Source organism: Lutjanus erythropterus, chromosome 8, assembly GCF_056507025.1.
Source record: "Lutjanus erythropterus isolate fLutEry1 chromosome 8, fLutEry1.hap2, whole genome shotgun sequence".
NCBI classification, from domain to species: domain Eukaryota; kingdom Metazoa; phylum Chordata; class Actinopteri; order Lutjaniformes; family Lutjanidae; genus Lutjanus; species Lutjanus erythropterus.
In genome coordinates, this window is record NC_139324.1 from 42,556,629 (window position 1) to 42,578,714 (window position 22,086).

The window sequence follows — 22,086 nt, forward strand, 5'->3', positions numbered from 1 at the left end:
ATTTATTATAGTTTTATATTATTGTCATTATATATTTAATTATTTATCTAGAATATGATTTGTCTCTAATTGCTTTGATTTATTTTGTTCTCACCTCTTATTTATTAATATTTATATAATATTTGTTCTGTTCTTTTTGTTTGCCTGATGTAATTAGATTTCTTTGATGAATAAAGTTGGAAACAGACACACACACACACACACACACACACACACACACACACACACACACACACACACACACACTGAATGTGTGAGAGTTGACGGTTGCTATGGCCGTTGCTAAGGAGTCTGTTCAACCGGAAACCGAAAGAAAAACAATCGGTGCAGTAAGATACTTTTATTATCGCGTTTTTAAATGAATTTCCGTTAAATCATGGAACAAACGTTACTGAGAACTAACGCTAACAGTCAGGTTTTCTTCTTTGTTTCTGTGCAACTTTCTTATTTGAATATGACCATTTTTATTTTACTGTACAACGGTGGTTTTTTCAAACTGGGGTCCAGGGGACCTACAAGGGTCGTTGAGTGGGTTGTAGGGGGTCCAAAGCAGAAGGAGAAATAAAATATTTTAGTTTATAGTTTTAGATCTTTTTTTTTTTTTTTTTCTTTAAAGTTGGTTGGGTTTTTGGAGGCTGGAACAAAGAAAAATGGGTTGACTTTTTAATCAATTGTGATGTTTAATAATCCTAATTTGATCATTGATTGAATATAAAGAATTTATTAATTTAAAAATAAAAAATAAAAAACTGAGTCAGATGGGTTCTTTAAGGTAAAATCTACTCAAACTGGTCTGATGTTAAGAACAAGAGTCTTCACTGTGAAAAAGTCAGAGAACCGCTGTTCTATCAGGAAACTTAACCTGCAATAATACATGATGATGAATTAATCGATTACACTGTAAAACCAAATAAATCAGCACGACTAAAAACAATTGAGGCAATCAGGTGCCACAATTTTCATGAATTAATAAACTCAAAAGTTGGAGGTTATCAGAGCTTAAATATTTAGAGTTAAAGTTACATGTACTCTGATTACAGTGACTGATTAAGTAAACTCAGATATTTTTATGAATGCAGCTTTCATCCTCTCACTGCAGTAAGTTAACAAAACTGGATTCATTTATAGTACAGTTTATAGTATTTTAGTATATAATATTAGTACAGCAGCCTGTTGCTTCATGTTCAGTAAACTCAACACAGTAATAAATAAAATAGTTTTTCTTTTTAAACTTTTTAAAATATTTGTGTTTTTATTTTCTGGACCTTATTTCCCTCATTAGTTGAAAAGTTTAATAAACACAAACGATAAAAATGTACGTTTAAATAAAATAAAATTAAAGTTTTCACGACAATAATTAATTTGAACATTTGGTTTTACAGTGTATATGTTGTAACAATAATCACAGTACTACAAAGTAACTAAGTATTTAAAGAAACATAGTTTCAACATTGTTACAGCACACAGACAACATAAACAGGCCACTGATCAACTGTAATAAAGTACATTTACTCCTCCTGCTCCCAGACATCCAGGTAAACTCACCTGTAATGACGCCTTGTCCTCTGCAGAGCTTTATCATCATATACAGCTGTAATATATCATTTTTAAGACTGTGTGTGATTCTGTCTGTGTCTTTGTGTCGAAGTCACGTGTGTCCACTTTAAAGTGAACATCGTCACTTCAGGTGTCGTCTGTCTCCTCCTCAGGTGCACCGATGGACTCTCTCCTCCAGGATCAGGGTGAGACAGGTGTGAGAGGATCCAGCAGGCAGGAAGCTGACAGTCCCACCCCCCGTGCAGCCCCGCCCACTCCTCTGCTGCCCAACACCTCCACCTGCACCACTGGGGGGTTCCCCTGTAAACCAGCTGCTACAAGAACCCCCTGCTGACTCTGCTGCAGTCAGGTAACACTGCTGACAGCGCACTGAGTGATGACAGCGTGCTTCATGACAGGAAGAACTTTATGACACAACTTCTTTATGGCACTCAATGCTTTATGATATTTATGCTTCATGACACTTCTTCATCCTGGCACAGTCAGTTTTGTGGTACATTCTGCCCGGTGGTACATTCTGCCCGGTGGTACATCCTGCCCGGTGGTACATTCTGCCCAGTGGTACATTCTGCCCGGTGGTACACACTGTTCTGTGGTACATTCTGCCCGGTGGTACATTCTGCCCGGTGGTACATTCTCCCCGGTGGTACATTCTGCCCGGTGGTACATTCTGCCCGGTGGTACACACTGTTCTGTGGTACATTCTGCCCGGTGGTACACACTGTTCTGTGGTACATTCTGCCCGGTGGTACATTCTGCCCGGTGGTACACACTGTTCTGTGGTACATTCTGCCCGGTGGTACATTCTGCCCGGTGGTACACACTGTTCTGTGGTACATTCTGCCCGGTGGTACACAATGTTCTGTGGTACATTCTGCCCGGTGGTACACACTGTTCTGTGGTACATTCTGCCCGGTGGTACACACTGTTCTGTGGCACTCACTGCTTTGTGTCACTTCCTTGTTTATCAGAGGTTGTTGCAGCAGTGGGAAGCTGCCACTGACTGTATAAAGGTCACAGCAGTTCTGGATAAATACGAGGTTAAATCAGCTGATGTGTGCGTCTGCTGTTCTTTTTAATTCTTGGTGTTGTTGTTGACGACTGTCACTCCTCCTGTGAAGCCTCTATAACTGCATCCTGCACTGTAAAGACAGAATAAATAACAATATACCACAGCTGGATTTTTTTTTTAGTTTCATTGGAGTCATTGTTAAAATACTGCACATTAAAAGCACTTAAAGGTGTCCTTATATCTGCCTGTAACTACACTGTGTAATAAACAACATATGATAAATGGGAGGTTAAAGTATAATTGGATTATTAATTATCCACTTTCCTGGGTTTTTCTCAGATAAAAGAGGCTGTGTAAACTCAGGAAAAGCAAAATGTCACTTTAATAATCAGATATTGTATATTTTGGCAGACACACGGTTCTCGGCTCCACCACCCATTTTCTGCCTCAGTGACTTCCTTCAGAGTCGTACTGGTTACCAGGAAAACGTCCAGTCACCTCCAGTCGGACACCAACCAGAGCGGACAGATGGTCTCCACCTTTGACGTAACAAACATTATTTATTATCACAGCACATATTCATTATACTAAATTCTCTATTACACATCCAATCCAGTATTAAACACTGTACATCTCTCTTCACTTTAAAAACAAATCTTTTTTTATGTATTTCTCATATTTTTATTGTACATTTTTATATTCACTATTTACACTTCATGACTTTTGCTGTACTTGTTTTGTGTTTTTCTGCTCTCTCTTCTCGCTCTCTATTCCGTCTGTTGAAAAATCAATAAACCAGATTCTGCCACCGACTTCTGCTTTACTGGAGCTTCACTCGCTTTTAAAGAAGTGAAGAAGGAGAAGTGTCACAAAACACTGAAAACACTGTTTGGGTTCATCTCTTCAGTTAATGTATAATTTATTCATGTTGATGTTCTGAGGACTGAAGAGGAACATCTGCACAGACAGCAGGTTATAAACTGCACATACCTTTAACTCAGGGTGAAGTCAAGATATAAAGAGTCTGGAAGAAATTCACTACTTTCTTATTTATATTCTTATAATTCAGTCGTCTCAAATGTTCCGCATCGTACATTTATTTCTCATTTATAAAGTATCTAACATGTATATATGTCTGCAGGAACATGCATCAAGATCAGGGCTGCAAATCATTTATTGCCAATCAATCTGTCACACACATACTCACAAGTGATTGATCAGTTATTGGAGAAAAATGGTGAAAAATATCAATCTGGCAGTAATTTTTTTCTGTAATCGATTAGTCGTTTGGTCCATAAAACGTCAGAAAATAATTAAAATTGATTAATTAAACCTGTCATAATCTTGTTGATTGAAAAATAGGACATACATCTGTGAGTGATCAATCTGGCAATAATTTTTCCATTAATCAATAAGTAATTATTAATATACATGGTCCCTGAGAAATTAATCAATAAATATATATACATCAGTATTATCATTTCATGAAGATTTCTGTAAAGTTTGTATTATGTCTTTTTGGTGTAGTTTTTCATACAGACCATTACAGTTTCCTAACACGACCTCACAGGTACTTTTATATTTATATTTTATATTTTATATTTCCTTCATACGTCCGAATTTATGTATGAAAATAAAATAAAATAAAATGCCTCCAAGACTGAACCAATATGACAGCATAACTGATAAAAAAATTCAGAATGTTAAAACGTTATTATTTTTATTTAAAAATTATTATTATTATTATTATTATTATTATTATTATTATTATTATTATTATAGTATAATTATCGTTATTATTTCTTAAGTTTTGTGTACATTTGTCTGTCAACATTTCATTTTACGTGTTCAAATAAATAAATAAATAAATATCATGCGTTTCAGTGACGTGTGGGTAAACAAACGCTGAGCCAATCACAGAGCGCCAGCTCGGTCAGCTGACAGCAGCGGCTTCCTGTAGTGTGACGTCAGCGTTGTGTTGTCAAGATGGCCGGACACGAGCTCCATCATCATCAGCACCACTTCTCTCTGTGTTTCTGTGATTTAATGAGGTAAATTCAGTCCTTGAACGTCTCGTGTCGCTGCTTTAAATCAGCTGATAAACCGTCAAACAAACAGTCAGAAATTTTAAATAAACGGAAGTCACGGACTGACTGACTGACGAGCGGCTAACAAGCTAACCTCACCTCAGCTGTTATAACTGGAATAACAAGGAGATTTAAGACAAACACAAATATCGGTTCATAAAAAAACATGTTGGTCGATCAGTTTCTGTCAGAAATTAAAATATCTGCGACAGAAAAGTCTTTGGTACAGGATAATCTCTGGTGTTTGTTAACATTTGTTTCTCTAATTCTGGAAACAGCAACAATCTGCATTATGGTCTGTTGAATAAAAAGTTTTCATGTGAGCAAATTATCTGTATGACGACACCAATATAGATCAATGTAGCTTGATAAACTGATATCGGCCGATCACATTGGTCAGCTGATACCTGCAGTTACACACCTTGTTTACCTGCTCAGGTTAACCCTAATCCTGCTCAGTCACAAATACATGTCTGCATGGACACGTGTGGACACACATATGGACTGGACACACTGTCAACATTAATAACGTATCAAGAGAAAAAATGTAAATAATATTGTCAGATTATTTCCACGTGTTGGTCTCGCCTCTGTTGCATTCACTGAAAATACAAATTTACAATACTCACCGTCACATCTGTCCACAGCTGCTTCACCCTCTCTGTCTGTCTGTCCTGTCCTCAGGTTGTTGTGGTCCCTGGTGGTCCCCTGTGTCTACCTCAGCCTGGTCCTGACCCTCATTTTACTGCTGCTCCTGTTGGGGGTCCGCATGTGGCTGCAGGGACGCCGTAAGGCCCGGAGCCGTGCTCAGGACGACGGTGGAGGCGGCCCCGCCGTCGCCTTCTTCCACCCGTACTGCAACGCTGGAGGAGGCGGGGAGCGGGTCCTCTGGTGCTCCCTGAGGGCCCTCATGAGCAGGTACAGTCAGCTGTCTGTCTGTCCGTCCATCCGTCTGTCACCACCTGTTTTCCTGGTTAGGTTGAGACTAGAGCTGCAATTATTGATTGATTCATTGATTAGTTGTCAACAAATAAATTAATAAACTATTTCAGTAATCAAATGATCATTTTTTAATTCAAAAAGTCCAAGTTCTCTGATTTCAGTTTCTTAAGTGTGAATATTTTCTGGTTTCTTTCCTGTAAACTGAATATCTTTGAGTTGTGGACAAAACAAGACATTTGAGGACGTCATCTTGAACTCTGATCAACATTTTCTGACAATTTATGGACCAAACAACTAATTGATTAGTGGAGAAAATGATCAACAGATTAATCAATAAAGTATTTGTTAGTTGTAGCCCCGGCCTGGTTCTTTTCTAACGTAGGCAGAAACTAAGATGTTTGTTTAAAATTAAAACTCCACAGAGAAGCTTTAATGGTGACAGAAACACTGAACCTGATTGGCTGTTGTCCCTCCTCTTCCTCTTTCTCCTCCTCCTCCCAGGTACCCCGGCGTCTCCTTCGTCGTCTACACCGGCGATCAGGGAGTGACGGGCGAGCAGATTCTAGAGGGAGCCCGGCAGCGCTTCAACATCACGCTGCCTCGACCAATCACCTTCGTCTTCCTGCGTCACCGTGTGCTGGTGGAGGCCAGTTCCTACCCTCACTTCACCCTGCTGGGACAGAGCGCCGGATCCATGTTCCTCGGTAACGACCAGCAACATCTGGTGGTCATGACGACCATTTAAGAGCTGATGCAGTTTGTTGTGCTTCATGTTCAACATCTGTTTTATCTCAGACTGAACTCTAAACAACAAACTCAGATTATATGAGCCTCTGTTTTCCTTCTTTTTTAAAATTAAAGTAGCAGCTGTGATCTGAGACGAGCAAAAAGTGCAATTCTTTTATAAAAAACAATAAAATAATTAACTACATAAAATCATCATATCGCCACAGTCCTGTTCGGGTTTTCATTTCAAAATCATGATATTCAATATTTATATATTGTTTCATCCCTAATTATTAATTTGCTGCTTCTGATATGTGACATTTGTGTGTGTGTGTGTGTGTGTGTGTGTGTGTGTGTGTGTGTGTGTGTGTGTGTGTGTGTGTGTTTCAGGCTGGGAGGCGTTAACGGCGTTTGTTCCCGACCTGTACGTGGACTCGATGGGTTACGCCTTCACGCTGCCGATCTTCCGTTACCTCGGAGGATGCAAGGTGGCGAGCTACGTTCACTATCCAACCGTCAGCACAGACATGCTGTCAGTGGTCAGAGAGAGAAACCCCAGGTACACACACACACACACACACACACACACACACACACACACACACACACACACACACACACACACACACACACCATTTTTATTACATTCAGTTTTTCAGTTGGCCTGCAGTGCTTCATACTATGGGAGAAGAGAAAAATGGGAACGCAGCCCGTCACTAAAACCTGTGGCAAACATGGCGAAATGGCGCCACCTGGTGAAAAAAAGCAGGATGAAAGAAAACAACAGAAGAGTTTTTTATGCTCTGATGGCAGCGGGATTAAAAACAGAAATGTCCTCTGGGTGTAAACTGGTGTGTTTTGTGTTTTGATCACAGTGAAACTTCTTACTGAGGTTGAAATGTATTTATTTATGCAGATTTTGGAAAAGCTCAGTTTCTGGGAGAGAAAACAGCATTTTAATCTGAAAACATTTGAACACACGTGTATCATGATTTTGAAATGAAAAACCGAACAGGACTGTGGGATATGATGATTTTATGTAGTTAATTATTTTATTGTTTTTTATAAAAGAATTGCACTTTTTGCACGTCTCAGATCACAGCTGCTACTTTCTGTCTTCTTCTTCTGTTGATTCCAGGTTCAACAACGCAGACTTCATCTCCAGGAACCCGGTGCTGAGCGCCGTGAAGGTGGTGTACTACTGCTGCTTCGCTCTGCTCTACGGCCTCGCCGGCTCCTGCAGTGACGTCATCATGGTCAACTCCACGTGGACGCTGGGACACATCCTCGCTCTGTGGCGCTCGCCGAGCCGCACCAGCATCGTGTACCCGCCATGCGACGTCAGGGCCTTCCTGGACGTCCCGCTGGAGGAGGAGGACGAAGACGAGGTGGAGGAGGGCTGGGAGGAGCTGGGACGGGAGCTGGGGAGCGGCGAGGACGGTGGAGGAGGGGACAGGAAGTGTCACTCCATCGTGTCCGTGGGTCAGTTCCGTCCAGAGAAGGACCACCAGCTGCAGATCAGAGCTTTTCGTAAACTACTGGACAGGAAGGGGGAGGGACCGGGGGGGCGGGAGTCTCTGCGGCTGGTGCTGATTGGTGGATGCAGGAACCAGGAGGACGAGGAACGCGTGCTGATGCTGCGGGGGCTCTGTGACGAGCTGGACGTGTCCGACCGCGTCGACTTCAAACTCAACGTGCCCTTTGAGGAGCTGAAGAGGGAGCTGGTGGACGCCACCATCGGACTGCACACCATGTGGAACGAACACTTCGGGATCGGTGAGAACACGCATGCACGCCTGCACACACACACACACACACACACACACACACACACACACACACACACACACACACGAACACACACACACACACACACACACATGCACGCCTGCACACGCACGCCTGCACACACACACACACACACACACACACACACACAAACACACACACACACACACAAACAAACACACACACACACACACGAACACACACACACACACACGCACACACACGAACACGACATTCAAGCCTTGTGCATTGATTTGTTGATGATGCAATGATTGACAGGCTCCCTGTGTTTTCAGACTCCCTCAGTAGCAGAAGCAGCTGAAGAGCTTCAGGCTGCATTCAGTCATTAAAAACGTCTCTGCTGAGTTTAAAATGAGTTTTTAAACGCTCAGAAAATTTAAAAAAAGTTCACGGTCTTCTGAAAAGTTCGCTCACAGTTGTCTGATGATTTTAACATTTTTACATCTGACTGTAAATCCACTGAGAGGCTTCCCTTGTACAAGTACTTGTGTATATGGACAGATGACAAGCTGTCCTTTAATGGACACATTACTGCTGTAGTTGACTTTTATTCTAGAAATAAATCTGGTTTTACTTACAGTTTTAAGTAAAAACTTGTCATTGATTTATGTATTCATGATTCAGTGAACCAGTTACATCACAGATGTAAAGTCTCTCACTCACCTCTGCATTCTTTATGGCTTGGTGGGTTGGACGTCATTGTCCACTCATAGACAACAGCACTGGTATATTTCCAACTATAAATGTCTTCTGTTCTGGACGTGTCTCTGTCTGTGTCTCTGTCTCTGCAGGCGTGGTGGAGTGTATGGCTGCAGGGACCATCGTTCTGGCTCACAAGTCCGGCGGTCCAAAGTTGGACATCGTGGTGCCGTACGAAGGAGGACAGACGGGCTTCCTGGCTGACAGCGAGGACAGCTACGCCGCTGCCATGGAAACCATCCTCACGCTGTCTCCGTCATCCAGACTGGAGATCCGACGGAACGCCCGGCGTTCAGTGGAGCGGTTCTCCGACCAGGAGTTTGAGGCGTGTTTCCTCGCTGCCATGGAGCCTCTGATGAGTAAACTGGAGCGATGAGGAGGAGACGGGGGTCCAACAGGGACGAGGACAATATCTTCATTAGTGCTGCACAGATACATGAAGCAGTGAGGGTCAAATCTACGAGTCAAATAAACCGAGCTTCCAACACTGAGAGTAAAATGTGACACAACGCCTCACTTCCTGTTTAAAATAATAGAAGAAGAAGAAGAATCCCTGGTGGGACACTTTCCAGAGACTCTGCATGTGTCAAACTCACATGTTTGTTTAGGAGACGATGATGATCAAACACAGAGATGAAGGTTTGTCATTCCAGTGATCCTCAGAGAAGCACATGACTGTGCAACTTAAAGGGACAGTTCAGATCATTTGACATGTGGTTCTATGAGGTTCTCCTCCATAATCAGTGTTCCACCTACAGTAGATGGAGGTCGACTCGCCCCCGGTTTGAAGAAACAGCAGAGTAAAAAAAACTCGCAGTCAGACAGACTTTTCTGACAGGAAACCACCGTTATATAAGACAAACACCACTCGCTACTAACCAACCAAACCCCATTAACAAAATACATCGTTTTAGCTCATTGTGCGACTTAAGTGATTTAAAGGGTTCGTTCAGATTCATCAAAATCACACAACAACACAAACACACTAACAGATGGAGGCAGCAGCAGACCAACAACTCCTGAGTTCTGTGAGCTAAAATTACTGATTTTATGAATGGAGTTTGGTTGGTTTGTAGAGAGTGATGTTTGTCTTATGTAACGGTGGTTTCCTGTCAGAAAAGTCTGTCTGACACAAAGATAAAGTGGTGAAAATATTCTAAATATAGTGTTCACTTAAACTGATATTGATGTTTTTTAGGTGCCAACTACTCTCTGCTTATTCATATATGTACTTCGATCAATCAGTCAATCATTTTTAAAGAACAAATGTCCAGATTCTCTGATTTCAGCTTCTTAAATGAAAATCTTTGAGTTGTGGACAAAACAAGACATTTGAGGACTTGGACTTTGATCAACATTTTTCAACATTTTCTGATATTTTACGGACCAGATAACTTATTGATTAATGGAGAAAATGGTGAACAGATTAATTGACAGTGAAAATAATAATTAGTTGTAGCCCTGGTTAAGTCCCTCACACAACCACATAGTTAAAAAAAATCTGAACTATCCCTTTAAAGTGTAAATCAAAGTCTCCATTAGACTGTTGACGTGTTGATGAGACGTTGGGTAAAAGCTGAACAGAAACATCGAGGTTCAGGAAATAAGATTTACGTGGGATTGTTGGACGTCTCTCCGTCCCTGATGCACACAAATGAACCTGATATTAATCTTTATCATCTGACTCTGGAGCAGTGAAGAAGAACAAAATGTTCCTTTACGGTCTTAAATTAAAACTTACATTCCAAACTGAGCTGAAGCTTTTATTTTGACGGCCACAGAATCCAGTTTTTACTGACAGGACGTTGATTCTAGTTCTGTTCAGATGATGGACGAGCTCACAACTCATTCACAATGTTGTTGTGTGGAGAAATTACTTTTGTGATTAGTGGTTCATACATGTTGAGAAAAGAAAAGGGAGATTTCTCAAAATAAGGGGATAATTTATCCCATAATTTATCCTAAATCTAAACGCCACCAGACGAACCCGTTTTCTGTTTCATGTTTGTATGAAACACAGTGTGACAAACACTGAGATTATAAAGTCTGTGTTCTCTGAAATTAAAGTGCTAAAGTGGTATATATATATATATATATAAGTGGTAAATTTATTAGATAAAAACTCTGGTATTTTCTAAGATTATAAAGTTGTAAATTTACAAGAAAAAACTTTGATATTCTCTGAGATTATATTGTTAATTTATGAGAAAAGGATAAATGCACAGCAACAACAGCGACATCCTGTAGCAAAGCGATTTTTCTTGAGATGACAAAATAATTAACTCCATCGAGATTTAAAAAATAATTACAAACATGGCCGATCTGGGCTTCCGTGTTTTCTCTGTACAATGAAGCAGCTCTTAAACTGTGTGTGTGTGTGTGTGTGTGTGTGTGTGTGTGTGTGTGTGTGTGTGTGTGTGTGTGTGTTTGGGTGAAGCTGGAGGCCAAATTTCTCTAATTTAAATATTCTCTCTCTCTTTTCCTGCTGGTGACGAGGTCCGGGTCTGGACATTGATGATGATGATGATGATGATGATGATGATGATGATGATGATGTGTAAAAGTCTTTATTTTGAAAGAGGTATTATTACTGTTTAAGTGTGTCCATGTAGAGAGGAAGTCCACTGTCTGTTTCACTGCAATAAAAACCATCAAACATATGAAGTTTGTTTGTTTGTTGTCAGTTTGAACACATGAAACACAAACATCACGGCTGCAGATCAGAGGAAACTGATGATGACGATGAAGAAGAACTGAAACAGGTTCAGCCTCATCTGGAAAATATTGTCATGATGTTATTATCCAACAGAGAGGAGAACTGATGTCTGAGGAATTTATTCCAGGAAAGTTTTATTAACACCTAGATTACATTCATTCATTTAAACCACAACAGAGTATTAAAGGAAAATGACGAGGAGATTTTATTCTGAGAAAAAACTCTGAATTTGGATATTCTGAGATTAAAGTGGTAGAGATGATCATAAATTCACCAGATTCAACTCAGATTTTCCCTTGAGATTATAAAGTTATAAAAAAAAGTTTATACATTAAAAACCTGGATATTCTCTGAAACTTTAAAGTTGTAAATTTATAATAAAAAAAACTTGGATAATTCCCTGAGATAAAATGGTAAATTTACAAGAAAATAAAAGAACTTGTCATAAATTTACAAGAAAACAAACAAAGAGTTACATTTACAAAAAAAAAGTTGGATTTTGTCTTAGATTACAAAGTCGTATATTTATGTAAAAAAAAAAACAAAACAGATTTTCTCAGAGATTCTAAAATCATAAATGTGCAACTTCTGATATTCTCTGAGATTAAAGTGGCAAATTTATAACAAAATATTAACAAGAAAAAAAGTCACATATTCCCTGAGAAAAGAATTTGTAAAAATAGAAAAACTGTGTTTTTTGGTGACTCTTGTAAATTGACTTTAATTTTGGAGTTTTCCTCTGAATGTTCCCCTCCTCTCACTGCCCGTCATGTTTAAACTCGTGTGTTCAGTAAAAAGTTAAACTGAATGTTTCTGATGAATATATAAGAAGATCCAGCTGTGAACATCATTAACAGCAGCTCAGTTCATCATGTGTTCATCAAACCTGACTGTTCATCGGCTGAAACAGCTCTCTTGTTCTTCTTCTTCGTTGGTATCAGTTCACACACTGCGCGCCGGCGTCCTGGTTGTGGGTGCAGTTGTTGACGCCGAGAACAGCCTGAGGACAGTTAAAGATGTCCGTATCTATCACGCTGCACCGCAGGTCGTCCATCCAGATCTTCCCGGAGCCTGCAGGAGAGCAGCAGGGTTACAATCAGACACTTCATCAGGAAGAATAAAGTTTACTTTATGTTCTCCTGTGTGTTCCGTTGGGTTCAGCGGGGGAACGATGCTCTCAGTCATGTTACAGACAAATACAAAAAACTGCACAGCAAAAGGCTCATTTCTGCCCCGATTATGTGTGAAAATAAATCCGTCTGTTTCACACGATGTAACCGTCACTGCCACAAACTGCCATGTGTCCTTTATGTTGGTGTCGATCCACTAGAGGGCGCCGCTCAGAGTCAAACGTTACCCCAAAGAAGAAGAGGAGAAGTCAAACTTTCTGACAACAACAAACATGGTGACGCTGGAAGAGGTTGCAGAGGTGTGAAGTAACTAAGTACAAATACTTTGTTACTGTACTTAAGTAGAGTGAGCTGACGCAGAAAGAAATAAAATCAAGGATTAAGTGTTTATTTGAACGTTAGAGGACATTATATGGAGCAGAGAACACGACGTGACGTCTTACCTGGCGGGGCCCGGTACGTGGAACTGGCGCCTCTGTAGCCCAGCATCTTACACACCACGCTGGCGTCGATGTCGTCGTAGTTGTTTCCACACACGGTGCCCCAGATCCCGTTCATCCTCACCTCTATTCGGCCCATGGACGGCCCCGGGACCAGACGGACATTAACTGAGGAGACACAAAGAAACAGCCGCTCAACTTTCAGGTGGATCAAACTTAAACTGAGAAAAATGTTAATGGAGTCTGACAGCAGGAAGTCAGAGTGTATTTCAGAGCAGCGTGCTTCTGTTTTCAGGATAACAGGCTGAACTTCAGATCTGTGCAGACTTACACTCTGGTTCTCCCTTCTGTCCTTTGGGACCTGGTGGTCCAGGTGGACCTGTGGAGGACAAACAGTCAAAAATGTCCTCAAACAAACTGACCGTCAATGTGAAGTCATACAGAGTGAAAACATCAGACTGTGACGTCTTTTAACCAGAACAGAACAGATAAAAGTGATTGTGTGTAATTAAACAGGTTTTGTGTTGTTAAAAGAACTCATGACTCAAACACACAGACGAAAACAGACCTGCCGTCTGGATTTACATCAGAAAAGTTAAAAGTTGAAAAACATGATTTTTAGTTGTTCTTTTCACATGTGGGACAAACATCAGCTTTTTTTTTTAGCTCACCTGGTTTTCCTTGCAAACCAGTAAATCCTGGAGGTCCTGATGACGAGACGACAACATGAGATGAAACACCAACAAACAAACACGAGTGCATTAAATCTACAGTTTAAACATTAATTATCAACGTCAGACAGACTTCAGTCTTACTAAATGTTTCTGTAGTCGTGACAAAATGTTTGAAAATAAACATATTAACAGTTTGAATCAAACTAAAGCTCCCTGCACCAAACTCCCTTTAAGAAATACAACATTTGAATAAATCCTGATGTGTCTCTGAAAACACACAACTGTAGAAACACAAGATAAAATACAGTCGCATGTCGATGGTCTTTGTGTCGATTCGGCATCGCTAAAAACCATAAAGTGTATTTCTGCACAAACTTCTTTAGTGGAAGAAGACTGAGGGACTGAGAGGAAATGTTTCTAAAGTTCTGATTTCTCAGTAAACCCCGGTTTGCTGCTTCCTGTTTGGTGCTGAGAGAACGCAGCTACACTCACATCATGTCAAACGTTTGATTTTATCAGAACGAGACAAAGACTGACCGAAGACAGTGTGGACTGAGTTTTATGAACATCTAACGGATGATGAACTGATTGTGGATCAGGTTATATGAGACAGATGTCACAGTGTGCAGCTGACCTGGAGGTCCTGCAGGACCAAAAAATCCAGGGTCTCCTTTTTCTCCATCCATCCCAGGAAGACCAGGAAGTCCATGAAGTCCTGATGACGCAGAACAAATCAACATAAATCCATTCAATATCTCACACACGAGTACACATTAACACACACACACACACACACACACACACACACACACACACACACACACACACACAGACACACACACAGACACACACACACACACACACACACAGACGCAGACGCACATGCACACGCAGACGCACACACAGACACACACACACACACACACAGACACACAGACACACACACAGACACAGACACACACAGACACAGACACAGACACACACACACACACACACAGACACAGACACAGACACACACACACACACACACACACACAGACACAGACACACACACACACACACACACACACACACACACACACACACACACACACACACACAGACACACACACAGACACACACACACACACACACACACAGACGCAGACGCACATGCACACGCAGACGCACACACAGACACACACACACACACACACAGACACACAGACACACACACAGACACAGACACACACACACACACACACAGACACACAGACACACACACACACACACACACAGAGGAGTTTGAATATTTTCAGGTACCGTCTTCTCCCGGGTCACCTTTCATACCAGGAGGACCTGCAGTTGGACCACAGACAGAGGTGAAACATTAAAGATGAAGCTGCACAAAGTTTTTCTTTTAGAGGATCAAAACTGAAACTTGATGATAAACTCTGTCCTCGGATCCCAAGTTCCAAAAACGATCACATGTAAAACGTGGTCAGTGTTTGTGAACTGAGACACCAACTGTTGAAGGTTTAAAGGTCAGTTCTTTCTTGATATTCGTCTTCAGCTGATCAACAGTCCACAGTCTCTGTTGTCCTATTTTGTGCTTCATAATGCACCACACATTTTCAATGGGAGACACGTCTGGACTGCAGGTCGGTCTAGGACCTGAACTCTTTTACTATGAAGACACGCTGAACACGTCCACAATGTGTCTCAGCATCGTCTCTCTGAAATAATCAGGGACGTCTCTGAAGAAGACGTCAGTGACGTCAGTCTCTCTGAATCCGTCCATACCATCACAGCTGCTGTCTGTTGAAGTCAGTGCTGGGAACAATCTGGATGGTCCTTTTCCTCTGTCCTCATGGACACGACGTACTTGATTAGTGAAAACAGTCTGAAATGTGGACTCGTCAGACCACAGGACACTTGTCCTCTTTGCGTCCGTCCATCTCAGATGAGCTCTGGTCCAGAGACGTCTGCAGTGTCTCTGGATGTTGTTGATATCTGTCTTTGTCTTTGAGTCTGAACTTACATTTGTAGATGCAGAGACAAACTGTGTCCCTGAGTCCATGTAGTGTCCTTTATACAATGATGAGGGTTTTTAATGCAGTTTTTAATGCAGCGCTGCCTGAGGGGTCAAAGGTCACAGACAGTCAGTGTTGGTTTTCAGAGATTTCTCTGGATTCTCTGAATCTTTTAATGATATCATGGATTGTAGATGGTGAAATCTATAAATTCCTGCAGTTTTGTGTTGACAAACTTTGTTCTTAAACAGTTTTTCACGGAGTGGTGAATCTGACCCCATCCATGCTGTGAACCACTGAGTCTTTCCAGGACGCCCCTTTAATACCCAATCATGATCCTGTCACCTGTTACCAACTCACCTGTTTACCTGATTCAAGTTTTTTTTTGAAACGTTTGAAATGTTGCAGGTATCAAATGCAGAATGAGTGTATATTTACAAAAAACTAAGTTGATCAGTTTAAACATTAAATATTTTGTCTTTGTGTTGGATTCAATTGAATCGAAATTGAAAAAATGATTTGCAAATCATTGCATTGTGGTTTTAATTTATTTAGTTTCAACGTTTCTGGAATCGGGGTTGTATTTTAAAGCATTTTACTTCACAAAAACTAAAAAAGCATAAACATAAGTTCAACTAAATTTTGGAAAAAAAAAAAAAAAATCAGTTAACATTTCGTGTGCCAGGTTGCAGCAAGTTACAGAACCTCTGAAGAATTTTCAATCTGCATTTCTGAGTCTCTTCTAGCACCTCACATCTGTGACGCACAACATCCACCATACGACCAATCAAACAAAACTCTCACCACTGAGCCCGGGTTCTCCTTTCTGTCCCGTCCCTGGAGCTCCTGGAGGCCCAGGTGGACCAGTGAGTCCTGCATTAACACACACACACACACAACACACACACAACACACACACACACACACACACACACACACACACACACACACACACACACACACACACACACACACAGAGTGATGATTATTTATATGTCACACATGCAAGCTGTGCAGATTGCATCATTTATCATGTGAACCTGTGAGGTGTCAGCAGATTTACAGATGACCAGCAGGCATTAAAGGAGGAAGAGAAACTGATCATTTCATCATTTCAAAATGACAATCTGCTGATACACCGTATGAACTCCAGGAACTGAGTTAGCAACATGGTGTGGAACGTGTGAGTCAAACTACAACAGTGAGCAGCAGATTTCCAGGATATTTCCCTTCAGCACAAACTCTTAATTTTGCAATTAAAATTATTAATTAATTAAATTATTAATTTGCAAACCTGATGTTAATTTTAATTTTTACGCTGATGATACACAGTTATATGTACCTGTAAAACCTGTCAAACTCATTTCATCCTGGGACACATCAGCTCTGTGGGGAGGCCTGAACCATTAATCTGAACAATTTATTAAAATTTCAATCTGACCTTCAGCAATTTTCAAACTGCAGGAGGCGCAACGTGTTAAATCCAAAATGTGTGTCAAACTACCATTTCAACTGAAATATCATGGTGCCGCAGAAATGTCCTGGACTCCACATCATATTCTAACACCTTTGTTTGGTACAGATCAGAAACAAAACAATATGTTATAAATTAAAATGACAATAACGATGTAAAAATTATTATTACTTCTAATATTGAAAATCATATCACAATTGCAACACAAGTCAAAATAATCACAGGTACGTATTTGTTCAGAATCATTCAGCTCTAACTGTGGTTTCCCTCAGAGAGCCATTTGTAAATATGAGACTATAAAAATTGATCTACTTGTTGTGATATTACATTATTACAGCTGCAGTTATTTTTGGTTTTAGTAATAATTAAATTTGTGTCTAAAAGCAGAAGTCTGGGGAAAATAGCAAACAGACATTCAAGTGTACAAACAGTGTAGAGTGAATTAAATGTCATGTAAAGCTTGTCTCTGTTAAACACAGACAGGTATTTGTTGTCCTTTCTCTCATCAAATTTCCTTCCATCAGTGTCACCTTTTCTTTTTCTGGACATTTTGTTGGTCTACTTTTAATGTTACTCACTACAAAGATGCAGCTGAAGTCCCACCGCTGGAAGAGCTATTCTGAGACACTAACTCACAAATACTGACATCTAGTGGCAAGACGTCCTCAGTGAGCGAATAACAACATCTGCACTTCTGTAACGCAGCAGAAACAAGGAGGCTGCTGAGCAAAATATATTCTCTGCAAACTGTCATGGGCCACATAAAATGAATAAAGTGTGGTGGCTGGATTTGGTGCGTGGGCTCGGAGTTTGATCTGTGAATCAGAGGCATGTCTGTCAGAAATTAAAAAAATGGATGAGTGGATGAATTTTCTGCTGTAAAATTCAGATAAAAACAGAGTTATTAGTGTTCAGACCAGCCAAATATTGGCTTTTATTTGAGAATTTGACTGTAATTTGACACCAAATTATTTCTGAAGGTTGGACCATCCAGACCTTTGTTAGCAGGCTAACACTGACTAATTAGTACAGCTGAGGCTGATGGGAATTAGTTAGTTTTGCAGGTATGTGATCATAAATCAAACATGTTAACCTGCTGATGGAGTTTAACTGCAGAGGATCACTGAAGTCAGAAGGATTCCTCATCCTGACAATCCAGCCTCATGGTCGTGGAGAGATTTTACAAACTCTGATCCAAACTACAAACCTGATTCTGTAGAAGTCTGAACTCAAAACACAAACAGAATGCAATGATTTCCAAAAATGTTTCAACCCATATTCAATTGAATACAATGCAAAGAGAAGATATTTTTAATGTTCAAACTGATAAATGTCTTCTTTATTTAATTGAATATAGATTGAGGAGTTTTTGAAAATCATCACATTCTGTTTGTTTAACACAGAGTTCAAACTTTTACAGAATCTGGTTTGTAGTTTGGTTCAAATTATTTTCATTTGGCTGATAATAATCTACCTGGTTTCAGCTGTCACAGTTTAACATACTGTAAACACACACACACACACACACACACACACACACACACACACACACACACACACACACACACACACACACACACACACACTCGCCTGGTTTGAGGCTGATGGCTGTCAGTTTGTCCTCCAGGTTGTGGGTGCTGCTGTTGAGCAGCTTCAGGTCAGACCTCAGTCGGACCACCTGACCCTCCTCTCCACACAGGTCCTTCACCTGTTGTCATGGCAACCAACAGAAACAAGACTGGGATCTTAAAGTAGCACTGTAAAACATCAAGCGCTCATATCCTGCAAAAAAAAGCTTTAAAAATATTAATGCCAACATCCTAACTCAGATTTTTTGGTGGATGAAAGGATTTATATATGTATTTATTTATATATATGAAATACATGTTAATCCTGAAATGTTTGTCTCAGACAAGAATTCACAATTTCAATTAAAAATGTGTTAAAAGTCTGATAGACTAATAGAAACATTATTGCATGAATTTGTCTAAAAATAGAAAGTTTACCAGAGTTTGAGCAGTATTCCTTCCTTTTTTAAACCAGGAAGTGAGACAGGGGTCCTCAGGGTATAGCGGACCCTTTTTATGCCTGATTAAATCAGGTTTTTGTAAAAATCACACAGAACTGACTGAAAACCAGGACACAACTTTAAATTTTCATAAAAAATATTAAAACAAAGATGATTATGAGCTTGTTTCAACCATAACATGTCGACTCTGCAGTCTTTCTAAATCAAAGATCAATAAGAATTATGGTTTAAAGACGTGTAACTGATTAACATTAAGAGACTCTGAGACACTTTAAAAAATAAAATGTTTGCTCACTACGACGACGCTGTGAAATGAAAAAAATAGAACACTCTATCAACTCTGTAAGAGTTAAAATCTATTATTTTAAAATCTATTTTCCAGCGTAACTGAAGAGTAAAACCCCCTAAAAATACAGTTTTGTCCAAATTCTCATGAACGAGTGCTCGACAAAAGTCCCTTTGCGTGCTTCAGACTGACTGGCACAACCCCTGACATCATCATCATCATCATCATCAGCAGCAGCAGCAGCAGCAGCAGCAGCAGCAGCTTCAGATCAGTGACACTTCAGATACACTGGAAAACTAAACGGACCTGGCTCTGCAGGGCCCACAGGTGGCCCCTCAGGGTCCTGGTTTCTTGGCTGTTGTTGTGGAGGAGAGTTTGGAGGTTGTCTCCACCCAGACCGTTCTGAGACCTGAGGTTAGACAGCGCCGACTCCAGCGTGACAACTGACAGAGACAAAGAAGAACATCAGTGACTTCATTCACTTCCTGTTTAATTAATGACATCAGTGGGATGAGACTGGAGGAGAAATAACCCTGATCCTCCTCAGTTTGTCTCCAGTGTGTTATAATAAATAACTGTGTGTGTGTGTGTGTGTGTGTGTGTGTGTGTGTGTGTGTGTGTGTGTGTGTGGGGTACCTTTATAAATGAGAAAGGCAATAAGGAGGCCCTGCAGGACGAGGGAGCCAACCATCACATAAAAACACCACTGTCTTCTCCGGGGTCTCACCGGCTTCAGATCTGAAACAGAAAACACCAGAACATGTGGATCAGTGTCCCACAGCAGACTGAAACACAATATGTGTATGAATGTGTGAAGCTCCGAGCACGAAACATCTGAGCAACCAGTGGAAAATCAGCTGTCAGTCACAATACTGCAAATACTTTTAACAGTTTGTCAGAACAGAAAATGGACAGAACAAGAACACAAAGAAAAGACATGTCTCACACAGGACAGATGTGACGAGACAGAGACAAAACAGACATGACAAAACAAAAATAATGAAAAAGACTAAATAGGATGTAAAAGACATAAAACACAGAGACGTAACAAGACAAAAACTACACAAAAGAGGTAAAAAATATGATGTAAAAGCAATAAAAACAAAAAAAAAATGTAACCAGACAAAAACTTTATAAAAGACATAAGAAGATTAAAAGACAAAAACCTTGAAAGACGTGACAAGACAAAATATGATGTAAAAGACAGATGTCACAAGACAAAACAGTTGTAAAGGACACAACAAGACAAAAAAGACATAAGACAAAAAGGACGCAACAAGAGAAAATGACGTAAAAGCAGAATGTGAGACAGACAGAGACGGAGACTCTGGTGGAGAAAAGCTGAGGTTCAGTTGTCTTTGGACAGAAACAGTCAGTAGAAATGTCCTTCAGAGGACGACTTTTTTACTTTTACACCCTGAGGACATTTCAGAGCCTGAACTTTTTCACTTTTACTGCAGTAAACAAGTTGAATCAGTACTTCTACTTTTACTGGAGTCTTTTTTACACTGTTCTTTTACTGCAGTAAAGAACGTGGGTTCTTTTGCCTCCTCTGCTCTGTACTCACCGTCAGGCAGGAAACTGTAGAGATCACTCCGGTCATCCTTCATGTCGTCCACGTCTGTCTCCATGCTGTCCACAGTCCAGAGTCACCTTCACCTCCCACTTCAGGATCTTTTATAACACTCAGAGCGTGATGTCGGGAAAACGGATTACATCACAGCCTCCACACGAAAAAAAACTCCCATAAACAAGAATTAAAGCAGAGGAAACATCTGCATCTAATTTGTAGCTGAGGTTTGCCAATTTCAGCAGCAGCGTGCCCGAGCACGCCATGCAGCTGCTTCGTACAAAAGGGAAGTAGGTTCTCTTAGGAAGAGAGCTGCTGAGGATGAAGACATGTTTGTTGTGTTTCTGCTTCACCGTCATGTCCACCGGTTTAACTTGAGCTGCAGGATCATAAAACAAAGAACTGAACCCAAAAACACGAGTCAGTTCAGACCATCTTCACGTTTGAACGCCACACAGAATCAGGTCGGGACAGTCGCTGCCTTCATATGAAAGTCACACACACGACGTGTGAACTTTGACACAAAATATGTCCAAACAAAACCATCTACACTGTCTTTAAAGTCCAACAGCACCACTATCACTGCAAACAGAACAGTTCCTTTTATTGTTTATTTAGAACATTTTGTTCTTTAGTTTGAACATTCAAAACATTTTGTTATTAATGTAGAACAATTTATTTACATTTCATTATTTATTCAGAAAAAGTTTATGTAGAAGATTTCATTATTTACGTTGAATATTTTATTATTTATTCACAACATTTTGTCATTTATGTAAAACATTTTATTTATTTGGAACATTTTGTGATTTATTCATAACATTTTATTTATTTTAGAAAATGTTTTATGGGGAACATTTTATTATTTATTTGGAAAGTTTTATTATTCATCTATCCATTTTCTGTAACTGATTTTTCCTGAA

General features: G+C 40.2%; 2 protein-coding genes across 2 annotated transcripts; one reads left to right on the top strand and one right to left on the bottom strand.

Annotated features, from left to right (window-relative positions):
- The first annotated feature begins 4,406 nt into the window (after window positions 1–4,406).
- LOC146323369 (GDP-Man:Man(3)GlcNAc(2)-PP-Dol alpha-1,2-mannosyltransferase-like) lies at window positions 4,407–10,084 on the top strand. The gene is made up of 6 exons (XM_084725566.1): window positions 4,407–4,620; window positions 5,341–5,574; window positions 6,100–6,302; window positions 6,715–6,883; window positions 7,463–8,100; window positions 8,925–10,084. The coding sequence occupies exons 1-6, from the start codon at window positions 4,556–4,558 to the stop codon at window positions 9,206–9,208; spliced, it is 1,593 nt and encodes a 530-aa protein (XP_084581692.1). The 5' UTR covers window positions 4,407–4,555; the 3' UTR covers window positions 9,209–10,084.
- Window positions 10,085–11,770: 1,686 nt separating this feature from the next.
- On the bottom strand, window positions 11,771–21,652 carry LOC146323370 (uncharacterized). The gene is made up of 10 exons (XM_084723929.1): window positions 21,161–21,652; window positions 20,230–20,331; window positions 19,900–20,036; window positions 18,869–18,986; window positions 16,609–16,677; window positions 14,427–14,561; window positions 13,790–13,825; window positions 13,450–13,497; window positions 13,122–13,286; window positions 11,771–12,619 (listed from the first exon to the last, which is right to left on the bottom strand). The coding sequence occupies exons 1-10, from the start codon at window positions 21,222–21,224 to the stop codon at window positions 12,486–12,488; spliced, it is 1,008 nt and encodes a 335-aa protein (XP_084580055.1). The 5' UTR covers window positions 21,225–21,652; the 3' UTR covers window positions 11,771–12,485.
- Between the last annotated feature and the right edge of the window lie 434 nt (window positions 21,653–22,086).